The sequence below is a fragment of the Neoarius graeffei genome, chromosome 1, assembly GCF_027579695.1.
Source record: "Neoarius graeffei isolate fNeoGra1 chromosome 1, fNeoGra1.pri, whole genome shotgun sequence".
In the NCBI taxonomy this organism is placed as follows: domain Eukaryota; kingdom Metazoa; phylum Chordata; class Actinopteri; order Siluriformes; family Ariidae; genus Neoarius; species Neoarius graeffei.
Window position 1 is genome coordinate 77,969,568 of NC_083569.1, and position 26,250 is coordinate 77,995,817.

General features: G+C 41.6%; 1 protein-coding gene across 7 annotated transcripts in view; it reads left to right on the top strand.

The window, feature by feature from the left end:
• The window catches only part of htr2cl1 (5-hydroxytryptamine (serotonin) receptor 2C, G protein-coupled-like 1), a 363,746-nt gene that overhangs the window by 328,381 nt on the left and 9,115 nt on the right, over positions 1-26,250 (top strand). For all 7 annotated transcript variants that reach the window (XM_060930678.1, XM_060930800.1, XM_060930858.1 and 4 more), the window contains one exon: positions 14,457-14,657. In XM_060930678.1, the coding sequence (XP_060786661.1) occupies positions 14,457-14,657 (201 nt within the window). The remainder of the gene's footprint in view (positions 1-14,456; positions 14,658-26,250) is intronic.

Sequence of the window (26,250 nt, forward strand, 5' to 3'; positions counted from 1 at the left end):
GTGATATTGCTAAAGTATGGAATCCCAGGCAAAATATATTGAAAACCATATTTAACAAGTGTTGCCAGGCAAAACAAACCTTGCCCGGGAGTACTTATGATGAAATTGAAGGAAGATATCGCAGAAAAAATAGGTACCATATGGGTACATGTGGCTACTACTTATAAATAAATTTTTTTCTGATACCATGTCCATACAGTAAATATAGCATATATTTACTCACTCTATGAGGCACAAAAATGAAGTGTAATCCAAAATTAAACAATTGAAAAACCACAGAAGTAAAATAATTATACCAAGTGTCTGTATTTTATATTATTCTACTTTTACCTCTTACAGTTTTCGAAACTGAAACCTCCAAACCGAGGCTGACATACACATGCTGTCACCATGTCCCAAACTCTTATTTCCCAGAAATGGCCCGGTGCTAGAGCTCAGTGGAACACACTTTCCCTCTGTAATAAGCATAAACATGTCTGAAAGTGATTTCTTTAGTCTAGTCCATTTATTTCAAATGGTGAACCAAATTGCATACACTCACTGGCAATTTTAATCGGAACACGTATATCCACATGCGCAGTGCACGATTGTTACACTCTCTTACATATGAGTGTATGAGGCAGTAGCCACAAAAACCTTGACCTTGACCAGATGACCCCCAAAATGTTGGAGGTTCTACTTGAGACCAATGCCCATCTATCCTGAAATTTTCATGAAGATTGGTCCAGCCGTTTTCCCGTAATATAGTTAACAAGAAAACAGAAACAAACAAGCAAAGAAAGAAACCCCACCGAAAACAATACCTCACCTCCTGGTGGATTCCATCCCAGGCGAAATAAAAATCATCACCCCAATTATAGCAATGTCACTTCAGAGAAATCTTGGTTTGAATTTTAAGAAATGAAAGTTCAGTTTTTTCGGACGTAATTCCGTGACTGACTTTTCTTTCCTCATAAAAGATTTTACATTCAGAGTTAAACACAGCCAATATTTCAATGCTTTTTAGGGTCAAAAGATACTCCATACAGTGTGAATTTTTGTATTTAATATCATTATTTTGAGTATTGCAACTAAAAAAGTTACCACATTTTGCTGTGAATGTTACCGAAGAACTACCTGTAACTCTATTAGGCCACATTTACATCAAGTTCTTCAAACATCATATCATTGTTCTAGGATTTCACTGAATTTCTACAGATAATAAAGTCTATCACTATTAACCCCATCCCAACACTAACCTTAAGGTCCAGAGGTTCTTTTAAACTTTGCAAGTGTATACAAAATTAGTCTTTTCCATTCTGAGCCCATACACTGCTTAATATTGTGCCGGTCCCCCTTGTGCCACCAATCATCTCCGACACATTAGGGCCTGAACTTGATCTCTGAAGGTGTGCTGTGGTGTCTGGCACAAATATATTAGCAGCAGCTCATTTATGTCCTGTAAGTTATGAGTGGAGCCTCCATAAATCAGACTTGTTTGTCCAGCACATCCCACAGATGCTTGATCAGATTGAGATCTGGAGAACTTGGAGGCCAATTCAACACCTTGGACTCTTTGTCATGTCCCTCAAACCATCCATCCATTATCAGTAACCACTTATCCTGTGCAGGGTTGCAGGTAAGCTGGAGCCTATCCCAGCTGACTATGGGCGAGAGGTGGGGTACACCCTGGACAAGTCACCTAATCATCACAGGGCTGACACATAGACACAGACAACCATTCACACTCACATTCACACCTACGGTCAATTTAGAGCCACCAATTAACCTAATCTGCATGTCTTTGAACTGTGGGGGAAACCGGAGCACCCAGAGGAAACCCACGCAGACACCAGGAGAACATGCAAACTCCACACAGAAAGGCCCTTGTCGGTCACTGGGCTCGAACCCAGAACCTCCATGATGTGAGGTGATGGTGTTAACCACTACACCACCGTGCCACCCCATTCCTCAAACCATTCCTGAACAGTTTTTGCAGTGTGGGAATTAGGTGGGGTTTACATTAGACCGTATCAGCGGATCATCAGATTAACGTTTTTAAAAACGATTAGCGTGCACACAGCAACGCCAATACACGATTCGCGTGCACACAGCAACGCCAATACACGGATACGCTAATCACATGACTAATTCGGCACGTAAGTTGAGAAATGTGTCAGTGCGGCTCATCGCTTCCTCCTCAGCGGCTGCACTCCAAATCACTCCGCCCTGAACAGCGAGTGCCCTCTGGAGGGTGCGCACTCCGGCCCTGCGCAGCTCACAGAGCGCGCGAGTGAAGTGCACGAGCAGTGATTCGGGACTGAGCCGCTGTGCGCAAGTCACTTACCGCTTGCAAGTGGAAGGATGGCAAGCCTAAAGACGATCATAACTACACAATGGGCAGTATTTGCATCAGTATTTGCAGTATTTTCATACTTTTATACTCTTTAATGAAAGGTGATACAAGGCGGAAGTCCGCGCCGTTTTTCAGCAGTCGCATCACATGACCAACGCCAGCGAATCAGGAAGGTGGATGTCACAGTGACGTTGTCCAGTGACGACGCCAGCTAGAGCTCAGCACAGCGTATCCGCGTATCCGTGTATTCTCAATGTTTACACAGCACTGGACCAGACACGATCTGGATTGAATATGTGGACCCTGGCGGATTCCCGTTTCCCGGCGTTTCCAGGCGTTTTAATGTAAACGGACAGTGCATCCGCGAAGAAAACGAGACAGATACGGTCTAATGTAAACTTGGCCTTATCCTGTTGAGAGAGACAATGGCCATTAGGGAATACTGCAACATTGTCTGCAACAATGTTTAGGTAGGTGGTACGTGTCAAAGTAACATCTGCATGAATGCCAGGACCTAAGGTTTCCCAGCAGAACATGACCCAGAGCATCACACTTCCTCCACCAGCTTGCCTTCTTCCCATAGTCCTACATGTCAACTTATACAATTTCCCCATATTTTGTATGGGAAAATGCAATTTTTTGGCTAATATGGCGTACACTGATTTTCATACGGGAAAATTACATTTTATATCATCAGAGATTTTTTCCGTTACGCCGAGAAAATTTTCTTAGCATCCCCCATTTATTTTTTCAAACGCTAAGTTGTGATGGTATAATGCAGACCTCAAAGACACTCAGCAACTTCAGCAGGATGTGGCTAATGGCCTTAAGCAAATTGACAACACTGCACTGCCAGGGAGGCTGAAGCTGTGGTGTTACCAGTTTGGGCTGCTACCCAGGCTGCTGTGGCCATTGACCATGTACGAGGTTTCACTTAGCCATGCCAATCGCTTGGAAAGGCTAGTGAACACGTATGTGAGGAAATGGCTTGGGCTTCCGAAGTGCGTCAGCAGTGTTGGACTGTACTGTAAAGGAGCCCTGTCACTGCTTATCTCAAGTCTGGTGGAAGATTTTAAGTGTGCGAAGATGAGGCTGTACATGTCCCTTGCCGACTCCCGGGACCCCATGGTAAGAGGTGCCGCTCCTACCCTAGCAACTGGGAGGAAGTGGACCCCTGCCACAGCGGTGCTACAGGCCAAATCTGCCCTCCTGCACCGGGACGTAGTGGGCCACGTCCAACAAGGAAGAACAGGATTTGGCCTTGGAGCTATGACACCTCTCTGGCAGAAGGCATCTATAACTGAGCATCGCACTTTGGTGGTGGAGGAAGTGCGACGACAGGAAGAAGCAGCCAGATGCTCCAAAGCTGTGGCACAAGCCAAACAGGGCCGCTGGATGAGGTGGGAGGGGGTTGAGAGGAAGAAACTAACATGGAGCGAGCTTTGGGGCATGGAGTCCAACCGGTTGAGTTTCATCATCCGAGCTACATATGATGTCCTACCCTCTCCCACTAATCTGCACCTGTGGCTTGGAAAGGACCCATCTTGCCCCCTGTGTACAACCCCTGCAACACTCAAACACATTCTGGTTGGCTGCAAGACTAGCCTCACTCAAGGCAGATACACTTGGAGACATAACCAAGTTCTCAAGTGTTTGGCCGACAAACTTGAGCGCAAGAGAGTAGCAACTAACAGCAAGCTTGTCAGCATCCAGAATGCGCACAGTCACCAGCCATTGTTTGTGCGGGAGGGAGATAAGCGTGGGGGGGCCCTCAAGCGTGGATCTGTCCCCACTGAATGCAGCCAGGGACTGGCAGATGAGAGTGGATCTAGACCAGAGGCTCATCTTCCCTCCATAGATTGCAATAACAACCCTTCGTCCAGACATCGTCCTCTGGTCTAATTCCTGCCGGCTCGCCTACATCATTGAGCTAACAGTTCCCTGGGAGGATGCCCTTGAAGAAGCCTTTGAGCGCAAGAAGCTGCGTTATTCTGACCTTGCAGCTGAGGCAGAGGACAAAGGTTGGAAGATAAGGGTGCGTCCAGTGGAGGTGGGCTGCAGGGGCTTTGTGGCAAGCACAACAGCAAAGCTCCTTAGGGAGATTGGAGTCAGGGGGCAGGCGCACAGACAAGCCATCAAAGAACTGGCCAACACTGCAGAGAGAACAAGCCATTGGTTATGGCTGAAGAGAGGCGATACCATCTGGGCTGCTAGGAACAGCTAGCAGCGGGACACACACCCAGGCCTTATCAACCTGTGGTGGGCCTGCCTCAGCAGAGGGTGTATTGTGTTAAGTGGCCGAAACACCCGGTGACGCTCAGGTACACTGACGATGTGTCCCGCTGTAAAAGCTGTGTAGCACCCACCCGTCCTACAAATGGTGCAAATACTAGGGATATGTAACATCAAGTCCTTTCAATGAATCTATTGGTTGGGAAAATTCATACTGAGTACAGAAAAAATATGGCTGCAGACACATGAACTGCATATCTGCAAATTAAAATGAACTGCGATGAGGAGCTACAACTGCTACCCAAGCAGTGATATTATAGCTAGTGCCAAATCTGCAACATCTTTGAACAACAAAGAACACCCCAAAAAGGAATAAGATTTAAATTCTTGTTATAAATTACTGGGAAGATTTTCAATTTAACTTCATTACTTAATATTTTCACTTATCCTTGTTTAGATAATATACTTGATGTGGTTTAGTCATCTTTAGTTGACTTAATATTGATTTAATATTAATACATTTTATTTGCAAAATTTACATCAATAATTCTGGTATTATTGATACAACCCTTAGAGAAAAACCACATGAACTTCACATGTGAAATATGTGGAAAATGTGTTTTGCACATGGGAAACGTGGTTTTGGCCCAGTTTTATGTGAATCACATGTGGGAATGTTTTCCACATGTGGTAACATGTTTTCCACATGTGCTCTACATGGTAACACGTTACAAAATCTGATACCATGTATTCCACATGTTACCACATGGTAACGTGATCACGTGAAATACCTGGGAAATTCATGTGTTTTTTTCTGTAAGGGAATGTATATTAAATAATTAAGTTTATAGTTCAGTCATTCTCTTTAGTAGATAATTGTTTATTTGACTGTACATATAGTCCTTTTTAATTCAGTTGTTTTCTCTGGGATCTAAAATTTCTTTTATATTCAGTACATGCTTATTTGATCCCTTTAACTTGATGCAGTGTGATAGATATGCCTATTACAATAGGAGTGTATAATGTGGAATAAAACAATTGGTGCTTTGGATATTGGAATTTTTTCTCATGCATAAGAGCTCATGGGTGTATGTAAGGGAAACGTACAGATTTTGTAAGGGCATGGGGAACTAAAGGTTGACATGTATGCCATAGTGCATCCTGGTACCATCTCTTCCCCAGGTAAGCTACAGACACGCACCCAGCCATCCATATGATGTAAAAGAAAATGTGATTCTTTAATTGCTCCATGGTCCAGTTCTGATGCTCATATGCCCATTGTCGACGCTTTCAGCAGTGGACAGGTGTCAGTATGGGCACTCTGACCGATCTCCGGCTATGCAGCCCCATACGTAGCAAGCTGCAATGTACTACAACCCCGAGTCCAAAAAAGTTGGGACAAAGTACAAATTGTAAATAAAAACGGAATGCAATAATTTACAAATCTCAAAAACTGATATTGTATTCACAATAGAACATAGACAACATATCAAATGTCGAAAGTGAGACATTTTGAAATTTCATGCCAAATATTGGCTCATTTGAAATTTCATGACAGCAACACATCTCAAAAAAGTTGGGACAGGGGCAATAAGAGGCTGGAAAAGTTAAAGGTACAAAAAAGGAACAGCTGGAGGACCAAATTGCAACTCATTAGGTCAATTGACAATAGGTCATTAACATGACTGGGTATAAAAAGAGTATCTTTTTATAGAAGTAAAGATGGGAAGAGGATCACCAATCCCCCTAATTCTGCGCCGACAAATAGTGGAGCAATATCAGAAAGGAGTTCGACAGTGTAAAATTGCAAAGAGTTTGAACATATCATCATCTACAGTGCATAATATCATCAAAAGATTCAGAGAATCTGGAAGAATCTCTGTGCGTAAGGGTCAAGGCCGGAAAACCATACTGGGTGCCCGTGATCTTCGGGCCCTTAGACGGCACTGCATCACATACAGGCATGCTTCTGTATTGGAAATCACAAAATGGGCTCAGAAATATTTCCAGAGAACATTATCTGTGAACACAATTCACCGTGCCATCCGCTGTTGCCAGCTAAAACTCTATAGTTCAAAGAAGAAGCCGTATCTAAACATGATCCAGAGGCGCAGACGTCTTCTCTGGGCCAAGGCTCATTTAAAATGGACTGTGGCAAAGTGGAAAACTGTTCTGTGGTCAGACGAATCAAAATTTGAAGTTCTTTATGGAAATCAGGGACGCCATGTCATTTGGACTAAAGAGGAGAAGGACGACCCAAGTTGTTATCAGAGCTCAGTTCAGAAGCCTGCATCTCTGATGGTATGGGGTTGCATTAGTGCGTGTGGCATGGGCAGCTTACACATATGGAAAGACACCATCAGTGCTGAAAGGTATATCCAGGTTCTAGAGCAACATATGCTCCCATCCAGACGACGTCTCTTTCAGGGAAGACCTTGCATTTTCCAACATGACAATGCCAAACCACATACTGCATCAATTACAGCATTATGGCTGCGTAGAAGAAGGGTCCGGGTACTGAACTGGCCAGCCTGCAGTCCAGGTCTTTCACCCATAGAAAACATTTGGCGCATCATAAAATGGAAGATACGACAAAAAAGACCTAAGACAGTTGAGCAACTAGAATCCTACATTAGACAAGAATGGGTTAACATTCCTATCCCTAAACTTGAGCAACTTGTCTCCTCAGTCCCCAGACGTTTACAGACTGTTGTAAAGAGAAAAGGGGATGTCTCACAGTGGTAAACATGGCCTTGTCCCAACTTTTTTGAGATGTGTTGTTGTCGTGAAATTTAAAATCACCTAATTTTTCTCTTTAAATGATACATTTTCTCAGTTTAAACATTTGATATGTCATCTATGTTCTATTCTGAATAAAATATGGAATTTTGAAACTTCCACATCATTGCATTCTGTTTTTATTTACAATTTGTACTTTGTCCCAACTTTTTTGGAATCGGGGTTGTACATGGACTGACACCTTTCTATCATAGCCAGTATTAACTTTTTCATCAGTTTGTGCTACAGTAGCTTTTCTGTGGGACTAGACCAGACAGGCTATCTTCTCTCCCCATGCACATCACTGAGCCTTGGGCGCCCATGCCAGTTCACTAGTTGTCCTTCTTCGGACCATTTTTGGTAGGTACTAACCACTGCATACCGGGAACACCCCACAAGATGTGCCATTTTGGAGAAGCTCAGACCCAGTCATCTAGCCATCACAATTTGGACCTTGACAAAGTCACTCAGATCCTTACGCTCACCCATTTTTCCTGCTTCCAACACGTCAACTTCGAGAACTGACTTTTCTCTTGCTGCCTAATATATCCCACCCCTTGACAGATGCCACTGTAATGAGATAATGTTATTCACTTCACCTGTCAGTGGTTTTAGTATTATGGCGGAGCAGTGTATGTGTGTAATAGTCAGACACTCTTACGATATACAGTATACAACAGAAGTGAGTACACCCCTGTGCAATATCACTTCAGTGTCAAACAATTCAAAATTGTATCACCTTTCAATACTTGCATCAATTCTAAGTTGACAAGTGGAGTATTTCCTATTAGGAACAATCAGTACTTTCAAATACTTTCGAAAGACAAATACTTTCGAAAGACGATATTGAAAATGGAGGCTGCAAAGTAGAAACTGAATGCAGCAAAAATGAAAACACCTGTGATCACTGGCACACAAGTTAGAAAACCTGAGATCATTGAAACAAAATTGAGTACACCCTCCGGGTGCTCCGGTTTCCCCCACAGTCCAAAGACATGCAGGTTAGGTTAACTGGTGGCTCTAAATTGACCGTAGGTGTGAATGTGAGTGTGAATGGTTGTTTGTCTCTGTCAGCCCTGCGATGATCTGGTGACTTGTCCAGGGTGTACCCCGCCTCTCACCCATAGTCAGCTGGGATAGGATCCAGCTTGCCTGTGACCCTGTAGAACAGGATAAGCGGCTACAGATAATGGATGGATATCATGTACCGACATAACTATGTAATGTAAGCTACATTAGAATATCAGGCCAAAGTTGGAGACAAATTGTTGCTGTAATTTGCTGTTGCTGTAAATTCAAAACCACATTACTTGAGAAAGACAAAAGGCCCAGATAAATAATTTATACCATTCAAAATGGTAGGAACTGCTGTTTATTTTCATCTATGGTTTGTTGTGTAAACTCAGGAGTTAGTGAGATATTGCGCTGACAAGAACGGGTGTGGAGATGGCCGCAGAGCTGTATACAGAATACGATTAAATTTGGTGTGAATTCATTGATGTTAATTTTATCGCAAACCATTTATCAAAGCAACTAGTGGGTAGCACCGTTGGGAAGCTCAAGTCATGTGGTTCCACGTGATATGTGCGTGTTAATTGTGTGATGAGTATTCCGCCAGCAATTTAATAGAGATGAATGGGTGCGATTTGGATGCATCGGTTGTATACGGTTATTCCGCAGTGCCAAAGACATTACTGTTTAAGAAAAGTGATCAGGAAATTTTACTGGGGCACAGCAGATATATACTGGGGCATGTGCCCCAGTAAAATGGGTCTGGTGACGCCAATGTGCAGCAGTAATCAGGAGGTATAGAATGAGCCATAGTGCCACTAATCAGAGCTACAGTGGTTGTCCTCTTAAAATTATACCACAGACGGTGCGCTACTTGCACAATCTAGCTCTGAAAAACAGACAGGCAAGTGCTTCAGACTTGGCACAGGGATTATCAGTGGAAATCAGAGTTTCTGTGACAGCTCAGTCAGTGTGAAGGACATTGTATATCATCAACCTCTATGGATGGCGTCCAAGGGAAAAAATATCCTTGCTTGCTCTTTGGCACAAAACTGCAAAATGAAACTGTGATAAAGGACATGAAAAGAAGCCTGATGAATATTGGGCGTGCATTCCTTGGTCAGATGAGACTAAGATAAATTTGTTTGGCTCAGATGGCTTCCAGCATTAGTGGTATTGGCGTAAACCTTGTCAGGACTACCACAGTCAATTCGTAGTCCTGACAGTGAAGCATGGAGGTAGGAGTGTAGTGAAATAGGGCTGCACAAGTGCAAAATGTGCTGGGGAGATTACATTTATATAATCTATATTTATATTACATTTATTACAGATGGCATAATGAATGCCTGGAGACATGCCAAAATACTGGCTGTCAAGATGACTCCAAGTCTCCAGAAGCTTGGTAGAAGTGGAATATTCCAACATGATAACAATCTAAAGCACACTGCCAAAACCATGCAAGAGTTTTTAAAGAAGGGAAAAAAGTGAAAACTACAGCCTGGCCCAGCAACACAAATTTGTGCAACACTGGTATCCTCTGGTTTCCTCCGGGTGCTCCGGTTTCCCCCACAGTCCAAAGGCATGCAGGTTAGGCTAATTGGTGGCTCTAAATTGACCGTAGGTGTGAATGCGAGTGTGAATGGTTGTCTGTGTCTATGTGTCAGCCTTGCGATGACCTGGCGACTTGTCCAGGGTGTACCCTGCCTCTTGCCCATAGTTAGCTGGGAAAGGCTTTAGCTTGCCTGCGACCCTGTAGGACAGGATAAATGGTGACAGATAATGGATGGATGGTATCCTCTGTGCTGACAAGGATTGAGTCTGTCATCAATAATAAAGGTGGACATCGGAAGTACTGAAAAAAATCAAAGATTTGAATCTCAGTAATGAAAGGTGTACTGATTTTTTGTTGCACTGAGTTCCTGCTGTGGGACCTGTATTTTTTATATAGTAAATCTAAACTGTTGGTTTTTAATTTTATATAAGAACAAATACCCTGGCGGCATGGTGGTGTAGTGGTTAGCGCTGTCGTCTCACAGCAAGAAGGTCCGGGTTCGAGCCCCGTGGCCGGCAAGGGCCTTTCTGTGCAGAGTTTGCATGTTCTCCCCGTGTCCGCGTGGGTTTCCTCCGGGTGCTCCGGTTTCCCCCACAGTCCAAAGACATGCAGATTAGGTTAACTGGTGACTCTAAATTGACCGTAGGTGTGAATGGTTGTCTGTGTCTATGTGTCAGCCCTGTGATGACCTGGCGACTTGTCCAGGGTGTACCCTGCCTTTCTCCCGTAGTCAGCTGGGATAGGCTCCAGCTTGCCTGTGACCCTGTAGAACAGGATAAAGTGGCTAGAGATAATGAGATGAGATGACTATAATGTAATGAATTGCTTCAAGATGCTAAACGTTGATGTGTGGAAGAAGCCATGGCCTAAAGGTTAGAGAAGCAGCTTTGGGACCAAAAGGTTGCCAGTTTGATTCCCTGGACCAGCAGGAATGGCTAAAGTGCCCTTGAGCAAGGCACCTAACCCCTAACTGCTCCCCAAGTATGCTGGGTATGTTGTATGTTGCTCTGGATAAGAGCGTCTGCTAAATGCCGTTAATGTAATGATACTCTTTTGAATCATTTGACATTGAAGTGATATTGCACAGGGGTGTGCTTACTTTTGATATATATTGTACACACTTCATGTATACTGTATATGCTGTCATACTTCAGTGTGTTGCTATTATAGTCCACCTTCTTTCTCTATTTTAGCCTGATTTGTGTCCTCTCCTGCACTGTACACTCTATGTGCAGAAACTACATGATAAAATGACAATCCATACACCGCACTAAATGATCATTATATCCTCTGTTTGTCTCCTTTCTTTTCTCCGCTCTCCTCTGTTTCTCCCCAGCATGTCTCTTTCTGTCTCTCTTTAATCTTATCATTTATTTATGCCTTAATAGGCTGGCGTGGTCCTATAATAACACAGAAAGAAAAAGGGAGACCCTGGAAATTCGTGAGTGAAATCTTGATCACAGAGAAGAAAAATTGGAGCTGGAGGACATAACGCCTGGCTCATTGTCCAGCTTGAGTGATAAGACCACTGCTGGCTGTATGAGCATCAATACCACAGACCTTGATGCGAATAAAGAAAACTTCATCGAAAGGATGCCTACAAGGACAATTATGAAACAGACAATGTCTCAGACAACGTGATTCTTGATTGCAGTGGTTTTCAAACTTTGCAATTAAGCTACCTAGTGAGATATGGTGGTACTGCAGCTGATATCGATTTTTAACTGTAAAATAATCGCTGAACATAATGTTATTATCCAGATTTAAACATCCTGGTCAGGGTTGTGATGGATCTGGAGCCTATCCAGTAACGCTGGGGGCAAGGTTGGAAGTACATCCTGGATGGGATGCCCAAGGAGGCGCAAGGAAACCCAAGAACCTGAAGAAAATCCACATGAACCCAGGGAGAACATGCACAGAAACTCCACTCCACAGTAAACTGAGCTTGGGATTCAAACACTTGCTACTTCGCTGCCTAAATATCAGAATGGGAATTTCAAAACGATCTGAACCACTGTTTTATTCAAAAACATTAAGATTCTCTGGCTGAAGGAAATAGCAATGTTGAGGGTTGAGAAACACTCACATATTCCTAAAAAGTCTAATCTAGGCTTTGTTGTGTGAAAAGCTTATTCACAGCTCTTTCTCTAATCTATAATTTAAGGTCTTTGTGAAGCTTTGTGTATCCATATTGTCATTGTATCTTATGAATAAAGTCCCTTATTGCTGCTGACGTAATTAAATTTTAAAAAGGTCAAGTCAGATGTTGTTGGTTGCAGAAGCTTGTGGTATGTTTTCTGGAAAACTTTTATCTGTTGTTTCAAAAGTCAGCTTTGAGCTCTCCCAAAATACGTAAACTTTTTTTTTTTTTACAACCCCAATTTCAAAAAAGTTGGGACACTGTGTAAAACATAAATAAAAACAGAATGTGAAGATTTGCAAATCATGGACACTCTGTATTTCATTGAAAATAGTACAAAGACAACATATCAAAATGTTGAAACTGAGACATTATTGTTTTTTGAAAAATATATGCTCATTTTGAATTTGATGTCAGCAACATGTTTCAGAAAAGCTGGGACGGGGCAACAAAAGACTGAAAAAGTTGTGTAAAAAAAAAAACTAATTTGGTTAATTGCCAACAGGTCAGGAACATTATAAGTCATAAATCCGTCCCACGCCAAAACCTGGTCTTCTCAGGCAGTCTCCCATTCTAGTACTAACCAGGCCCTTAAGGTGCATTGGGTGACACCGATCTGTTTCCATAGCCCCTGGCCTCTTGCCTATATAGCTAGGGTTACAGTGGGGGGCCAGTCCTCTGGTAACTGCGAAAGTTTGACTCCCCACTCACATCTGTATTGCAGCATGCCTTGCCAGATGGCAGTAGGTACCATTTTTATGATGATCTTTGGTATGACCCGACCGTGAGTAGACCTTGCGATCTCCCGATCAAAAGGCGGACACGCTAACCACTAGGCCAGCTCACTGGTATGGGTAGTAACATGATTGGGTATAAAAAGAGCGTCCCAGAGAGGCAGAGTCTCTCAGAAGTAAAGATGGGGAGGGGTTCACTGCTCTGTGAAAGACTGCATGGGCAAACAGGGCAACAATTTAAGAATAGCGTTCCTCAATGTAAAATTGCAAAGAATTTGGGGATCACATCATCTATGGTACATAATATCATCATTAAAAGATTCAGAGAATCTGGAGAAATCTCTGTATGCAAGAGACAAGGCTGAAAACTGACATTGGATGCCTGTGATCTTCAGGCCCTCAAGCAACACTGCATTAAAAGCAGACACGTGTCTGTAGTGGAAATCGTATGGGCTCAGGAACACTTCAGAAAAGCATCGTCTGTGAAAACAGTTCATTACTGCATCCACAAATGCAAGTTAAAACCAAATATAAGAAATATACAGAAACACCATCACCTTCTCTGGGTCCCAGCTCTTTTTACGATTGACTGTAGTAGTAAAACTAGTAAAAGAGTCCGGGTGCTAAACTGACCTGCCTGCAGTCCAGACCTGTCTCCCATTTTAAACATTTGGTGCATTATGAAGTGCAAAATATGACAAAGGAGACCCCGAACTGCTGAGAAACTGAAATTGTATATCAGGCAAGAATGGGACAACATTTCTCTTTCAAAACTACAGCAATTGGTCTCCTCAGTTCCCAAAAGTTTGCAGAGTGTCGTTAAAAGTAGTGGTGATGCAACACAGTGGTAAACATGCCCCTGTCCCAACTTTTTTGAAACGTGTCGCTGACCTCAAATTCAAAATGAGCATATATTTTTCAGAAAACAATAGATTTTCTCTGTTTCAACATTTGATATGTTGTCTTTGTACGATTTTCAATGAAATATAGGGTTTCCATGATTTGCAAATTATCGCATTCTGTTTTCATTTACAGTTTACACAGCGTCCCAACTTTTTTGGAATTGGGGTTGTACTTCATACACTCAACCCTTATTTTGTTACACTAGCCTAATCTACTAGAATGAACATATCTGCTAGTTATGGCAGAACCATGTCTTCTCCTTTTGCCTTTCCCTTTTCTCAGATGCTTATATTATCTGGTTCATTTCAAAGTGATATAATAGATTTTTAATTACTCAAATTACATTTCTTTGCCTTTTCTTATTATTATTCTCTCACATTCTCTTCTAATTTATAAACTGTGCTGAAAGAAATCGAGAACAATACATGATTCTGTAGGTCATAGTGCTTTATGTTTAAGTCCTGATGGTTTACCAGGTGATGTGTAACTGATTCAAGATGTATTTAATGGTTTTCTAATGGGATTAAAAAGTGTGCAAGATGAGCCTGATTACTACTGATGAGTTTGTGGCAGTATTTATATGTGTACTTATATAATCCTACACTGCAGAGAACATGGTATCCAGCATTAATGGTAATCTAGAGGCAATGTGTGGATCCCTTGAAACCATTAGATCCAAATGTTTAATGAAAACCATTAGGCTAATTAGAAATGGTATGTCTTAACTTTTTTTTTCATCAGAACTCCTTGTGTGTATTCCCTTTGCTCTAGACTATGAGTGGCCACTTCCTAAAGCTCTGTGCCCAATCTGGATCTACCTAGATGTGCTTTTTTCCACGGCATCAATCATGCACCTGTGTGCCATCTCTCTGGACCGCTACGTGGCTATCCGCAACCCTATCCAACACAGCCGCTTCAACTCGCGCACCAAAGCCATGCTGAAAATCGCCGCTGTCTGGACCATCTCTATAGGTCAGACCTTACATTTACTTCAGTCTGGGTCATGTGTTGACTAAACTGAATATATGTATGTATGACTTTTTTTTTTTTTGGGGGGGGGGGGGGGGGGGTAAGCTTTTTCTTCTTCTTCCCTTACTCAAAAGCTTAAGATTATCCACAAGATGGAGTGGCATTTGTGGTGAAATAAAAAGAAGGAAAAAGAGCACAAGGATTGCAAAGAAAAATAAAATGACTTGGTTAGATTGGAGAATTTTGATGCAGAGATAGTAAAAAACAAACAAACAAACAAACAGTCAGAGGCTTCACTGTAAACACCTCCACAAGCTCAGTACATCTTCACTGAGGAAGCACACTGACAGCTGAAGCAGTAGCACCACTGATGCAACATCAATCCTCAGGTACTTTTCCAAGAACACACGGCTCATCATGGCAGAATGGGAAGATAAAGACGCCATTACTGTAGTAGCTGTAAGATTTGTTATTTAAAAACAAGAGAAACCAATTGACCCAAGACCACTGGACAATTTTTTTTCCTCAAAAGCAGTTAGAGAAGCCTAAATGTATTGTTTAAATACATGATACTGAGCCTAGTAGAATAAAACCGAAAACAAACACTTTTTAATTTGGTTTACTTTGGTTGTTGATCATGCAGCTTAAGCGTTTAGAAATTTCAGTTTCTTCCCAGTTTTAAAGGTAGATGACCTTTCGGATTTTTCAAGTGTAGGTCATAAAAATAATTTTACCCAACACCCAATTATTTTTGTTTAGTGGACCGAAAGCTACTGAATTTGAATCACAGACTTCCAATTGTATTTTTTTTTTCAATACAACAATTAATGAATTTAGGGCCGCGTGGCCCTAAATTCTCCACTATTTTTTCCTGCTTCACCATGACCCAATATAAGGCTACATCCACACGACAACGGCAACGAGATTTTATTAAAAAAATATCGCGTCCACATGGGCAACGGATCAGTAAAATATCAGGTACATATGGCAACGCAACGCTTGCTGAAAACGATGCAATACACATGCCACACCTCTACGTGCGCTGTAAGACGGTCCCATCGGAGACACCAGAACAATAGAAGAAGTAGGACGCATGCGCATAAACCCCTTCTTCTATCCGGCGTGAAGCACTCACAGGAACAAACACACAACAAGAAGAAGATGGCTGCGACTACGCGAGGAAATCGTGCCTTCTGTGTGTACAAATTAGTTTTATTAGTGTGCATAGTTTTATATAACTTAATTTTCTTATTGTGTGAACATTTTGAAAAGCATTTTTATATAATTTATATAACTTTTTATATTGTGTGTGAACATTTTGAAAAGCAGTCTTATACAATAAAAAAAGAAATTCAAGAAATGGTTCAGTTACTTGTTTATTTAAAAGAAAAGCTGTATACAAAAGTGAATGCAATGCAGTGGTTCATACAAAACAGTGAGAGTGCTACTTGTTCTAGTCATGTGGTTGTGACGTCATCGTAAACAAATCCGTTCTACTCATCCAGATGACTTCGCAACGGCGCCGTTGCCAGATTTTTCCACTCTGGAACCCGTTCTCAAAAAATATCGTTGTGGGGCACCCAAAACGCCGGTGCCGTGTGGACGCCAGGCCGAAACGATAAACAATTTTATTAGATTCACCTGAATCCGTTGCCGTGTGGACAGGGCCTAAGATACATCATCATGCATCACGTGGTGGGCTTTCCCTATTTGCACAAGGCATTGTGGGATACAAATTTGAAACAGGAGAGAAAAATGGAGGACGTAAGTGTGCGAATGAAACGTGAAAGACCGACTACAGTAACGGAAGGCAAGAAGAAAAGGTGTTATATTGCAAAGGAAAGGAAACGCAGGACCAAACTAATAAACATCGGCGGTCAGCGAGCACCTCGGTGTGATCAGCTGTTCGTTTAGCGACAGAATGATGGAACTGTCAGTGCACGGTCAAGGTAAACCTGCGCATGCGCAGCACACGGACTTCCTCTGTCTGTTTGACTGCATGAAGCAAGCAATTTAATGCACATTATTTGCTCAGGAATCGCCTCAAATTAAATAACAGGCCTGATATTTTGTGCGATATTACCAAAATAAACATATCACAATGACCAAATTACAGAGGGAACTAAATTTCACCGATTTTATGAACTCAAAAGGCCGTCTTGCTTTAATAGTAAAATTGATATGTCTAATGAGTGAGGAGCTATACTGTGTAGATTGATATATGTCTTTTTGGATTATGAAATTGATTTGTAGGTATTCATGGACACGAGGTCGGGTGTGATACTGGATATCGTGTGTTCAAGGCAGCTGGTTTCTAAAATTAGACTTTGAGTCATGTTAACCATCAATGCCGCCATGTAACTGTGTTCAATGCAGGAATTAAGATATGGATCAGGTAAAAGATAGATACTGCACTCCAGAATTAAGGCGTTTGAGTGCAGAGAACTAAGTACTCTGTATCTCCGTGCTGAGAAGATAAAACATTATCAAAACCTTTCACTTGTAAAAGAGTAAAATGGTTCCTAATTTATTAGGAACACCTATACACTTTCTCCTCATGCAAATTACCCAATCTGCCAATTAACATTTAGCTAATTGTAATGGTGACATCTACAGTGCTGTGCAAAAGTCTTAGGCACCATATTTTTTTTTCATATTTTATTTCTATTTTATGACTTCTACATTATCAAGTCAGTGCAAAAATAGAGTCCAGACGTTTGTTTTCCAGCACAAAACTAAATGTTACAGAAAAAAAAGTTTGTATCTGAGCAGCATATTGCATAAGAGAGCACTTTTCAGATTAAAAAAGAAAACATAATGAAGGCTGCTGGGTTTTGGTGCAAAATGAAGAAGCGAGTGTGACAAATGCCGCTTTTCCACTACAAACGCGGCTGAGCCGTGCCGTGCCGAGTCGAGCTGAGTCGGGCTGAGCGGGGCTGTTGGAGTTGCATTTCGACTACAACCGCGCTGAACCGTGCTGGCTGGAAGTGGGTGGACACATTGGGTGGAGTTAGCGAAAGTGGGTGGACGTCATGTGATGCCGTTAAGCAGCGCAAACAGTGACATCAGTGACAGTGGCGGAACAAGTCAGAGCCGGGCCGGGGGCGGGGCAAATGACCGGGCCCTTTATTAAAGCTTATCATAACATCATTTTAGGCTACAAAATGTCCGCAACTGCGGTGTTTACCAATTTCAACACTACCGGGTGCAACTATGTTATTTAGTACATCAAGTCCTTCAAACGGACATGTAACTCAGAAACAAAAAACATTAGGATACTGTACATGGCTCATAATAAAACATCAATAGCCTATACTGCGCACATTATTTGAAGGGCATACGAATGAGCGCTCAGAGTGGTGACAGGAAGAGTCAGAAATAAAAGGAGGGCGGTGCAAACCTCACTGTGTTTACCAATTTCAACACTCCGGGGTGCAACTATGTTATTTTGTACATTAAGTCCTTCAAACGAACATGTAACTCAGAAACAAAAAAAACATTAGGCGACATACTGTACATGGCTCATAATAAAACATCAATAGCCTACTGCGCGCATTATTTGAAGGGCATACGGCGAGCCTTGCGCTCCGCGAACTCGTCCACGATGCTCTGTATGTCACTGATTCAGTGAGCTTTTAAGCGGTAGTCTCACGACCCGAATAGTAAACAATAAACACGGAGGACATGGAGTCGTTAGTGTTGCTGGTCTTGGTGCTGTGGCTTGTTGTCACCGACAACGCCAACAGATACTGGCAAGAGCGTATAGATGAGGCGAGGTGCATAAGGCTTCAGAAATTCTCGTAATTCATAATTATTCTCCTTCCGGGTTTGCGGTGTTTACAGATCCCAGCGTGCTCGCGGGGCGTGTGTGGGCATGTGAGGACACGCCTCCTCACCAATCAGTGCACAGGGGAGTGTCTGCTCACGCCCCCAACCTCAGTCGGCACGGTTTGGCTCGCTTCAGCCCCACTCCAAAACGGTGCGAGTTTTAGGGGCTAAGCGGGGCTGAAACGAGCTGAGTCGTGCTGGTTTTTGGTAGTCGAAACGCGAGCCGTGTCGGGCTGAAGTGAGCTGAAGCGAGCTGAAGCGAGCTGAAAAAGGGTAGTGGAAAAGGGCCAAAAGTGTCCAGAAGAACTGTGACTGGTTCTGTAAGATGCTCAGTAAAACCTACAGCTCACTTCCTTATAAAACTGCACTCATTATATCTGAGACTACTATTTTATTTTTGTTTTAAAGCAAAGGGTTATCTCACACCCAATATTGACTTTGTTTCATTTATTATGGATTACTGCTTACTGTTTATAGTATTTTTTTTTTTATGTTGAAACATTTCATTTCATTATTTTTAAGCCATTTTTGGTCGACAGCATTTCTTTACATGTGCCTAATACTTTTGCACACTACTGTATATTTAGTGATTGACGAAATATGAACAGGTAGATCTGCTACTCACACTAACAGATGCAGAATAATGACTCGCTGTATCCAGATGGATTTTGTAGTGCAGCCTGTGAGCCTGTGAGAATAGTAATGCAGGGTGTTCACATATCAGCTGCTCATTTTTTGTGACTCACAGAAATGAAAGATGACACTTACACATTGACGTACAAGCACAAACAAGGCAGTGCAAAACTACATTTTACAACCCCGATTCCAAAAAACTTGGGACAAAGTACAAATTGTAAATAAAAACGGAATGTGATAATTTACAAATCTCAAAAACTGATATTGTATTCACAATAGAACATAGACAACATATCAAATGTCGAAAGTGAGACATTTTGAAATTTCATGCCAAATATTGGCTCATTTGAAATTTCATGACAGCAACACATCTCAAAAAAGTTGGGACAGGGGCAATAAGAGGCTGGAAAAGTTAAAGGTACAAAAAAGGAACAGCTGGAGGACCAAATTGCAACTCATTAGGTCAACTGGCAATAGGTCATTAACATGACTGGGTATAAAAAGAGCATCTTGGAGTGGCAGCGGCTCTCAGAAGTAAAGATGGGAAGAGGATCACCAATCCCCCTAATTCTGCGCCGACAAATAGTGGAGCAATATCAGAAAGGAGTTCGACAGTATAAAATTGCAAAGAGTTTGAACATATCATCATCTACAGTGCATAATATCATCAAAAGATTCAGAGAATCTGGAAGAATCTCTGCGCGTAAGGGTCAAGGCCGGAAAACCATACTGGGTGCCCGTGATCTTCGGGCCCTTAGACGGCACTGCATCACATACAGGCATGCTTCTGTATTGGAAATCACAAAATGGGCTCAGGAATATTTCCAGAGAACATTATCTGTGAACACCATTCACCGTGCCATCCGCCGTCGCCAGCTAAAACTCTATAGTTCAAAGAAGAAGCCGTATCTAAACATGATCCAGAAGCGCACACGTCTTCTCTGGGCCAAGGCTCATTTAAAATGAACTGTGGCAAAGTGGAAAACTGTTCTGTGGTCAGACGAATCAAAATTTTAAGTTCTTTATGGAAATCAGGGACGCCGTGTCATTCGGACTAAAGAGGAGAAGGACGACCCAAGTTGTTATCAGCACTCAGTTCAGAAGCCTGCATCTCTGATGGTACGGGGTTGCATTAGTGCATGTGGCATGGGCAGCTTACACATCTGGAAAGACACCATCAATGCTGAAAGGTATATCCAGGTTCTAGAGCAACATATGCTCCCATCCAGACAATGTCTCTTTCAGGGAAGACCTTGCATTTTCCAACATGACAATGCCAAACCACATACTGCATCAATTACAGCATCATGGCTGCGTAGAAGAAGGGTCCGGGTACTGAACTGGCCAGCCTGCAGTCCAGATCTTTCACCCATAGAAAACATTTGGCGCATCATAAAATGGAAGATACAACAAAAAAGACCGAAGACAGTTGAGCAACTAGAATCCTACATTAGACAAGAATGGGTTAACATTCCTATCCCTAAACTTGAGCAACTTGTCTCCTCAGTCCCCAGACGTTTACAGACTGTTGTAAAGAGAAAAGGGGATGTCTCACAGTGGTAAACATGGCCTTGTCCCAACTTTTTTGAGATGTGTTGTTGTCATGAAATTTAAAATCACCTAATTTTTCTCTTTAAATGATACATTTTCTCAGTTTAAACATTTGATATGTCATCTATGTTCTATTCTGAATAAAATATGGAATTTTGAAGTTTTGACATCATTGCATTCCGTTTTTATTTACAATTTGTACTTTGTCCCAACTTTTTTGGAATCGGGGTTGTAGTTCCTTACATGAGATAAAGTCTTCAAGACCAAGAGGATAGACCTGGCACTTTGCTGAACGGAGAGGTCGTAGTCTACTCTAATGAAAAACAGAAGGTGACGTAAGAGTAGGAAATAGTATATACGTGCCTGTCATCATGTTATTTTCTTCTGAATGATGTGTAAGAGATAGTGTACAGCGAGTCGGTCATTTTTGTGAAGAAACTATGATGGACTGATTTAGGGCCCCAGCATGAAGCATAGGGGTCTTGAGAGGTGATTTAAATAAGATTGGCTGGTGTTGAGTGGTCTGTCAGATATATTCCATTCAGCTAGCATGATATTGAACAAGTCGAAGACGAGTTCAATATCATGCTAGCTGAATGTCTGATATACCACGAAAAAAGCCAGCCAATATTATTTATTATTATTATACATGCGCACACTCTTTATATCAGCATTCTCGAAGGCCAACACTAACTTAACTACAAGTCGGTGCTGTCAGCACAGCAGTGAAGTTATCTTCCAGCCGGTGTAGCGTTCATCAGTCGTGTTAGCAAGTGCTAATAAAGTGGTCAAGCCAGTGCTATCGAGAGCACGTAGCACAAGCTAAGGACCAAGAAACTAAGATTTCTGTCTCCAGACTCTTCTTCCACACACGCTCGCTACAGTATTTTTCACTCAGGCTTACTGTAAGTATTCATTTCCCCATGTAATTTACTTTGTTACTTTTAAAATCAACATCAACAACTACACACAACAGAGCAACCTGGCAGCCAAAATTCTCTCAAAATTTTCTGTACTTAACAAAGCAAACCTGGTTTGTTTACCAATTGTCACAGTCACTCGCTAGCACAGAAGTTTTACATCTCCAATGTGTCTCTTTTCCAGTTTTTTTATGTCCGTTGGTATGTTTTTCTCTTGTACATATGCCTGAAGAATATCTAATGAAGTTTTGGTAGCCTTTCAGGTGTTTAGCGCGTCTTTCTCTTTCCTGGCAAACAAAGAAATGATTGTGCGTATGCGCAGCAGAAAAGCTTCTCATAGGATATTTGCGCTCCGTCGTGTGATGTCATGTTGTCTTAATTTCCCTGAGGGAACCCTCCCAAAGGGATCAATAAAGTTTTATCTAATCTAATCTAAGGTGCCCTGTATGTAGAATAATTTGCAATAATGACTGGCTTTCTGTATATTATCCCACTTATTACATGTTAACGAAATAAATGAATAGTTTGCCACAAAATATTCATTTAAAAATGGTCTTATTGCTTTCACTAATGATATACTCCCTAGCAACGGTGTGTTATACATACAGTCATGGCCGAAAGTGTTGGCACCCCAGATTTTTTTTCCCAGAAAATGAAGCACATCTCCCAGAAAATTATTGCATTTACACACGTTTTGTTATATACATGTTTATTTCCTTTGTGTGCATTGGATTGAACAAAAAGAAAAAGGAAAAAAGCAAAATTGATATAATTTCATGCAAAACTCAAAAAATGGGTCAGACAAAATTGTTGGCACCCTCAACTTAATATTTGGTTGCACACCCTTTGGAAAAAATAACTGAAATCAATTGTTTCCTATAATCATCAGCAAGCTTCTTACACCTCTCAACTGGAATTTTGGACCACTCTTCTTTTGCAAATTGTTCCAGTTCTCTCATATGTGAAGGGTGCCTTATCCCAACAGCAATTTTAAGATCTCTCCACAGGTCTTCAATGGGATTCAGATCAGGACTCATTGCTAGCCACTTTAGAACCCTCCAGTGCTTTCTTTCCATCCATTTCTGGGTGCTTTTTGAGGTATGTTTGGGGTCATTGTCCTGCTGGAAGACCTATGACCTAGGACGCAAACCCAGCTTTCTGACACTGGGCCCTACGTTGTGACCCAAAATCCCTTGATAATCTTCAGATTTCATGATACCTTGTACACAGTCAAGGCATCCAGTGCCAGAGGCAGCAAAACAACCCCAAAACATCTTTGAACCTCCACCATATTTGACTGTAGGTATTGTGTTCTTTTCTTTGTAGGCCTCATTCCGTTTTCGGTAAACAGTAGAATGATGTGTTTTGCCAAAAAGCTCTATCTTGGTCTCATCTGTCCACAAGACGTTTTCCCAGAAGGATTTTGGCTTATTTACGTACATTTTGGCAAACTGCAGTCTAGCTTTTTTATGTCTCTGTGTCAGCAGTGGGGTTCTCTTTGCTCTTCTGTCATAGCGTTTCATTTCATTCAAATGTCGACGGATAGTTCGCGCTGACACTGATGCACCCTGAGTCTGCAGGAGAACTTGAATACATTTGGAACTTGATTGGGGCTGCTTATCCACCATTCGGACAATCCTGCGTTGCAACCTTGCATCAATTTTTCTCTTTCGTCTTCGTCCAGGGAGATTAGCTACAGTGCCATGGGTTTGGAACTTCTTGATGATCTTGCGCACCGTGGACAAAGGAACACAAAGATCTCTTGAGATGGCTTTGTAACCTTGAGACTGTTGATATTTCTCCACAATTCTGGTTCTCAAGTCCTCAGACAGCTCTCTTCTCCTCTTTCTGTCCTCCATGTTTAGTGTGGCACACACAGACACACAATGCAAAGATTGAGTCAACTTCTCTCCTTTTTCTCTGGTTTCAGGTATGATTCTTATATTGCCCACACCTGTTACTTGCCACAGGCGAGTTTAAACAAGCATCACAGGCTTGAAACTAAATAATTTACCCACAATTTTGAAAAGGTGCCAATAATATTGTCCAGCCCATTTTTGGAGTTTTGTGTGAAATTATGCAAATTATTATTTTTTCTCTGTTTTTTTTTTTGTATTGTTTCAATACACACAAAGGAAATAAGCATGTGTTTAAAAAAACATGAGTAATTGCAATCATTTTGGCCATGACTGTAGGTCTGCCAGGCATGCCATAATTGACTAATCAGAATTGAGTATTCAACAAAACTGTGTAATGTTACTTAATTAACAAGTAACGTTTTCCAAATAAAAAACCTCTGAGGTGACATGGTGGATGTTTTTTTATAATAACGTCTGGTCATGAGTAAATAAGTTGAGGCTATGAGTTAACATTTTGACTCCATAAAGTTCTCATTCAGCCATGAATTATTATGTTGTGGCTATGAGATACCAAAGTCATGCCATGAAATGTGTAACTTGAGCCCACAGATAATATGCTGTGAGACTGTCATAACTAAAATATAGATTCCAGTTCATTATATGGTGTGAATGTTCAAAAAAATCTATTTGCTCTGAGGAAGAAAAAAAAAGATTTTTCTGTCTCACTCATTTTCAAATTTCTTCATAAAAATAACTGCCATGAGATCATGATTTCACAGCCAAGAAATAGATCTTGAGAAAAGTAACTCATGGCCATAAGAAGATTATCTCCTTCCCTCAGTGTATTCATTTGTGATCATACCCGACTTAAAAATAACCACCATATCAGCTCAGTATCTCTGTACTAAAATGCACTACAGATAAAAACTTTGCAGTTGTGGAATATATTGTGACTATTTCAGACTGCATGTATATTTGTGCATTTGTTAAAGGTTTTATTTATGCTTTAAAGTGCCATTCCACCATTGGATGTATTCTTTGGCATAAAATACAATATATTTTATGACAACATGACTAGACAGAGAAATCTTTTAGCTTCAAAATGATATATCAAACATAATTTTTTGACAACAACAAGTATATTAATTTTGCGACCAAAGTCACCTACCCTTTTAATTTCCGCGCGGTAGTGAAACGTGAGGTCATCGGCAGGTTCCCCTTCTTGTGTACCACGTCACGTGTGACGTGGCACAGATTATCAGCAATGGCGGATAGAACGCGATTTCCACTTGTCGATTGCTGTGCCGATATTCACCATCGACCGTCTCCTTTGGGCATCACTTGCTATTTTCCTTCACTTCTTTTCCAAAGCTGACAATCGCGTTCTATCCGCCATTGCTGATAATCTGTGCCACGTCACACGTGACGTGGTACACAAGAAGGGGAACCTGCTGATGACATCACGTTTCACTACCGCGCGGAAATTAAAAGGGTAGGTGACTTTGGTCGCAAAATTAATATACTTGTCGTTGTCAAAAAATTATGTTTGATATATCATTTTGAAGCTAAAAGATTTCTCTGTCTAGCCATCTCATCTCATTATCTCTAGCCGCTTTATCCTTCTACAGGGTCGCAGGCAAGCTGGAGCCTATCCCAGCTGACTATGGGCGAAAGGCGGGGTACACCCTGGACAAGTTGCCAGGTCATCACAGGGCTGACACATAGACACAGACAACCATTCACACTCACATTCACACGTACGGTCAATTTAGAGTCACCAGTTAACCTAACCTGCATGTCTTTGGACTGTGGGGGAAACCGGAGCACCCGGAGGAAACCCACGCGGACATGGGGAGAACATGCAAACTCCGCACAGAAAGGCCCTCGCCAGCCACGGGGCTCGAACCCGGACCTTCTTGCTGTGAGGCGACAGCGCTAACCACTACACCACCGTGCCGCCCCTGTCTAGCCATGTTGTCATAAAATATATTGTATTTTATGCTAAAGAATACATCCAATGGTGGAATGGCACTTTAAGTTCATCACCTAGGTTCTAGTGTTGAGTGCTTGGTAAATGGACCTGTTGTATGTATTAGATATCTGTTAATGTTATCACAGGCCTATAAAGTGTGCCTTCCTTACTGTCATTCTTGATTTGCATGTCAGCTACGGTTTGAAAATGTCCAACCGATTAGGATTCCCTAGCACTCAGTGCGAGGTGGTACGAGACTCCATATGAAGTCAAGCTTACTGCAGCATTAGAAGTGACTCCACTCATCATGCGCCCTCACTGCTCTCAGAGGCATAGATTGCCTACTAGTGTCTGAAATTGTTTATTGCACTTTGGTGATCCCTGACGATGTCTTTTGAATGCATCACCCGAAAACCTTTAGCTTTCGCTACTTTCCAGAAATGCCAAGCAAACAGTTTACAAGGCATCTGCATTAAGTATATTAAAGATGCACACACAAGCTCTCACATATTTGCACGCATAAATATGACACATTTACTCAATGCACACATACAGTGGTGCTTGAAAGTTTGTGAACCCTTTAGAATTTTCTATATTTCTGCATAAATATGACCTAAAACATCATCAGATTTTCACACAAGTCCTAAAAGTAGATAAAGAGAACCCAGTTAAACAAATGAGGCAAAAATATTATACTTGGTCATTTATTTATTGAAGAAAATGATCCAATATTACATATCTGTGAGTGGCAAAAGTATGTGAAACTCTAGGATTAGCAGTTAATTTGAAGGTGAAATTAGAGTCAGGTGTTCACAAACTTTCAAGCACCA